This window comes from Octopus bimaculoides, chromosome 4 (assembly GCF_001194135.2).
Source record: "Octopus bimaculoides isolate UCB-OBI-ISO-001 chromosome 4, ASM119413v2, whole genome shotgun sequence".
NCBI classification, from domain to species: Eukaryota; Metazoa; Mollusca; class Cephalopoda; order Octopoda; family Octopodidae; genus Octopus; species Octopus bimaculoides.
The window spans coordinates 133,415,811-133,420,820 of record NC_068984.1 but is presented as its reverse complement, the minus strand read 5'-3'; the positions used below and the strand labels follow the sequence as shown (position 1 = coordinate 133,420,820).

General features: G+C 34.6%; 1 protein-coding gene across 1 annotated transcript; it reads left to right on the top strand.

The window, feature by feature from the left end:
• Window positions 1–1,262: 1,262 nt before the first annotated feature.
• On the top strand, window positions 1,263–2,719 carry LOC106880156 (tubulin-specific chaperone C). The gene has a single exon (XM_014929992.2). The coding sequence runs from the start codon at window positions 1,520–1,522 to the stop codon at window positions 2,513–2,515; it is 996 nt and encodes a 331-aa protein (XP_014785478.1). The 5' UTR covers window positions 1,263–1,519; the 3' UTR covers window positions 2,516–2,719.
• Window positions 2,720–5,010: the final 2,291 nt, after the last annotated feature.

Below are 5,010 nucleotides of genomic sequence, written 5' to 3'. Positions count from 1 at the left end.
TTTACACCTATTAGACTAATTTTTAAAATATTTTTGTCACCGGGTCAAACGCTTTAGTTTGACAGGATTTTCTCTAATTTGATGGGATTTTTTCACAAACAGAAAAGTATGTTATTAAAATAGATTATCTTTTATAATAGCTTTTTAAAATCACTGTGGATGAATCCCAGCAATGACCTTCAGAGGCTCTCCAATATTTTAAAATTATAAACAGAAACAATGAGGGGTGAGGGAGTAGGGTTGAAAAAAACCCATAAATTTTCAATTTCTTATTCATAACATGAATGGGTTTATGGGGGAGAAAAATATTGAAAAACATGGATACACGTCAGAGTGACAAAGTAAAGAGGAAGGTGGTTATGAGACGTGCTAGACACAACAGCTAAGTCTCCCTTAAATCACACAACTTTTTGTCTGAAAATAGTTTCAAAATATTCTTTTTACCAAAGAAAATTTTAAGTGTGTAATGTCAAAAAAAAAAAAACATTGGCCAAAATCGATCCAAAGGGAGGTGGGGAGTTGACAAAAGATAATCAATCTCCCTTCCACTCCCCAATCATTTCACATTGTAAGAAAAAATTGGAAAAATCCCCATCAAAACAGAAAAAAATCCGACTTATGTGGGCATCCTGATCCGAAACTCCGCCGATATGGTAACAAATGAAAGCACCTCCAGATCTGAGGAGTTTACCACATTGGTCCTGAGAGCAATAGATGTGTGCCACAGGCAAAACGTCAACCAAATCTTATTTTATGCATTTCAGCTTTACTAATAGAATTTAAAATCCGTTACAATATCTATGAGTGTATCTTATCTCGAAAATTCAATTACGAAAACAAACATATTATTTAACATCTTTTAGAAAATAAATCTCATATACTGTATTAGATAAATCAACAGTAACTCAACTACTTGTTTTTCGTGTGACTAGTGTCATGTCTCCAAATAATGTATTCACTTAACACCTCTAGTTTTCAATGCTACCTGGTATACATTTTTGTACATTTGCCAGGTGATTCTCCCATCACGACTTCAAGTATGATGATGTCGATGAATGGCCGATGTGGTCATAATAAGGCAGGAACATGTCAGAACTTATCTCCCGTACTTGTTAAAATAACTAAAATGTATGTCCATGACTAATGTTTTTTTTTTTAATTTCTTCACTGTATAATTGTTTTCAGTAAAGTTATTAATGCTTCTAGCGTCAAATACGTTAACACTAATTTAAGGTACTACTAAAGCAGCATGGTCCCGGACGCGCGACTGAGCGTTCGGGACCATACTGCTTTAATAGTACCCTAATTTAATAGACAAGTTCGACAATTCTACAGTTTATCGATCTTAACGCACACAAATGCAGCTAAAATACATGGTAGCTGCTGAGAATTACGTAATATCAAAATTACCCAGAGCTAAACAAACTGAAAAATTATAATTACTTACGATGACTATAAAGCAGTGATGATTCAGAGCCATTTGTATTTGATGTAAGCGGCCTTCATATCAAACATCAACATGGCGACACCCGGAGAAGATGTCGAAGCCAAGAAAGCTTCTATCACATCTAAACTACAAGCTAGGGAAGATGAAAGACACAATATTATCAAAAAACGAACCGAAAAAAAGCTTTTGAATACTTCAGAAAAAGAAAATGTTGATTTCTTTCTCGAAAGCATTCAAAGAGAGAAGAGATTAATCGAAGAGTTTTTAAGTACTTGTGAAAGCTTGGAGAAAAGTACCCTGTTAAATAGATTCGAAGAAATAACAGTGTCTTTGGGGGAACTTCAGAAATATGTGACGGAATCTGCGATATTTTTACCGGCTGCGGTTTTAAGAAGAGCTCAAATTGAGATAAATAACCTGAAAAATGACCTTCTGAATAAGAAGGATGCTGTTCTTCCAAAAAAGAAATTTGCTTTCAGAAGTAAGAAGAAATTCTCAGAAAAAATTCGAAGTGATCCTACACCAAAAATTGAGGAAAGCAAAACAGACGAGCTGGAGATTAGTCTTACTGAATGTCATTTCGCCGACCGAGAAAACGAAACTTTAATCAAAGAAGCCGAAGAGACGAATAAAGAGGACGTTCTTCTGACAAAACTGACAGACTGTACTGTTAAACTCTACGGTGCACCATCAGCTGTCCATGTTAACTTCCTAAAGGATTGCAAAGTTTTCTGTGGACCCGTGTCTTCTGCTATATTTATTAACGATTGTTCTAACTGTACCTTTGTGTTAGGCTGTCAGCAATTACGCATCCATCAAAGCCAGAAGTGTCACTTCTACATCCATGTTACTAGTCGGGCTATTATCGAAGAATGTACAGAAGTTGCCTTCGCTCCTTACAACTGGGACTATCCGGAGATAGACGACCATTACGAATTGTCAGGGTTAAATCGTTCACGTAATAACTGGAATTTAATTGATGACTTTAACTGGTTATCTACAGATGTCCACTCACCTAACTGGACTTTGATAGACGAAGCCGAAAGAGTGGTAACATGGCCTTCGTAACAGTATAAAAGTTTAAATATATTTTTAAATATTTTAGTGCCATTAATTGAACTGATATTAAAATTGTTAAACTTTTAAATGCCACCTGTCAATTATATTCGCCGTTAGACTATTGTTTTCTTTTGCAACTTCTCGCTGAATAAGCAGTCGTCAATTTTTTGTTATCTCTCAGAATTAAACTTAAAAGAATTATTTAAAATTTTATTCTTACTTCGTACTGTTCTATGATCATTAGAAACGTGACATATCATATTTACCATCATCCAATAATTATTTTCATAAACTCGATTATAACCGTTATCTGTTTGCCAAAAAAGATCAACACGATCGACACCTTGACATTTTGAAATAGGTTCTCATTGTTCATTTACAGCCTTAAACTATTTTAGGAGTAAGATGGGGGTAATATCACTTTTTAAAAGAAATAATTTAGATGTTTCCAAGTTTTTAAAAACCTCACATTCTTTATTATCCGATTAGAGGCAGTTTTGTTTTTTGAAAATGGAAGCGCAGTATAAAGTGGAAAAGATAAAGGTATATACAACAGTTTATTTTATTGCGGGTCAGTCATTCATCTATATTTAAATTCTTCTCTTGATCTTTTACAATTAATCTTTCAAGTTGAAGTTACTTTGGGGTCAGGAACAAATAGATCGATGAGGTATTTCTTTCAAATGTAGGCTCCCACCGACTTTCTTTCCTCGTAACTTCCAGAAAAATGGACATCTTTCAATGAAATTTCTTACAAATACGCTTCAGATTGTGTAGATTTTGATTATATAGGAATTTGTTGTGAAAAAGAGGAAGAGAGGAGCTTCGGAAAATTCAACCTAGTCGGCATCGTCTCCCTATAACTTGGAGGAAAATTGGTACTTTATATGAAATTTTCTACAAATACCTTGCAGATCGCGATTATATAGGAATTTAACATTAAAAAAAAGTAACACGCACATAAACATATTGACGCACACGATTTTCTTTCGAAATTACAAGTTTCATTTTGTAGATGTATGTGATGTGTGCGTGCCTATCAATTTATTATTATTTTTTTTCATCATATTAAATTCCAATGTAATTGTAATCTACACACTTTGAAAGGTATTTGTTGAAAATTTCTTTAAAAAATACCCATGTTTCTGAAAGTTATGAGGAAATACCTCTGACTAGTGTAAATTTTCCGAAGCCCCTCTCCACTTTTTTTCCCAAATTATGAAATAATCGGAATCTACACCAGCTGAAGCGAATTTATTGAAAATTTAGTAAAAAAAATATCCATTTTCCGAAAGTTATGAGGAAACAAATGTTGGGGTGGAGGGACAGTCTTGTGCACGTATGCCCAAATTTAATGTATTTGTGAGCTAGTGAGCAATTCATAACTTTCAGTCTTTTAAATCGTGATTTAATTTTTGTCGTTAAACATTGCTTGTAATGGAAATGGGTGGAGGTATAAAGGATGTTTTTATCTGTGAGTTATATATGGGAGCCTTTGACAAATGTTAGAAAAAAATCAAAAGTTGACCATCAAAAAAAGAACTTGCTAATCCCTGTTTCATATCATGATAGTTAGGCATGTAACACAGTCAATATATTGTAAACGGCAATAGAATTAGGGATACAACAGTTTGCTGAAATTTGAAATTAAAGAGTACTCAACTGGCTGGAAATAGCAGCTTAATTTCCTTCAAACCACATCCCACCATTTGAGAAAAAGATACATTGGACAATCTTGTTCCGGATTCACTACACATCAGAGAAAGACAGGATAGCCACAGCTGGATTGCTTTTGATTAGAAATCTACTTGATCAAAATCAATCTATGGCTAAACAACAATTCTTCTTCTTTGGTTCCCACTATCATCAGAGCTTCTTTTCCTCTCAACCTTTATTATTCATAGCATTATGTGTACAGACCAACATAGTCATTCATACTACATTACTGTATGAGTACAGGCCAACATGGTTATTACTACTTCAGATTAAGATGGCGAGCTAGCAAAGTCATTAGCACGGCAGACAAATGCTTAGGGTTAGGGTTACATTTTAAGTTTAAATTCTGCCATTGTTGATTTTGCCTTTCATCATTTCAGGGTTGGTAAAATAAGTACCAGTTGAGCACTGGGTGTTGATTTAATAGACCTACCCTGACCCTTGGAATTGCTGGCCTTGTGCCAAAATTTGAAATCATTATTACTACTTACATTAAGATGACAAGCTGGCAAATTTATTAGCAAGCCAAACAATATGCTTTGTGGCAGTTCATCTGTTTTTACATCCTAAGTTCAAATTCTGCTATGGTTGACTTTGCCTTTCAGAATTGATGAAATAAGTATGAGTTAAGCACTTGGGCTGAGATCATCAACTAGCCCTGTCTCCCAAAATTTCAGGCCTTTGTGCCTAAAGTAGAAAGGATTGTTACTGCTTACATCTCCCATTATATTTTGTCTCCCAAGGCGGCGAGCTGGCAGAAACGTTAGCGGTATTTCGTCCATCTTTAC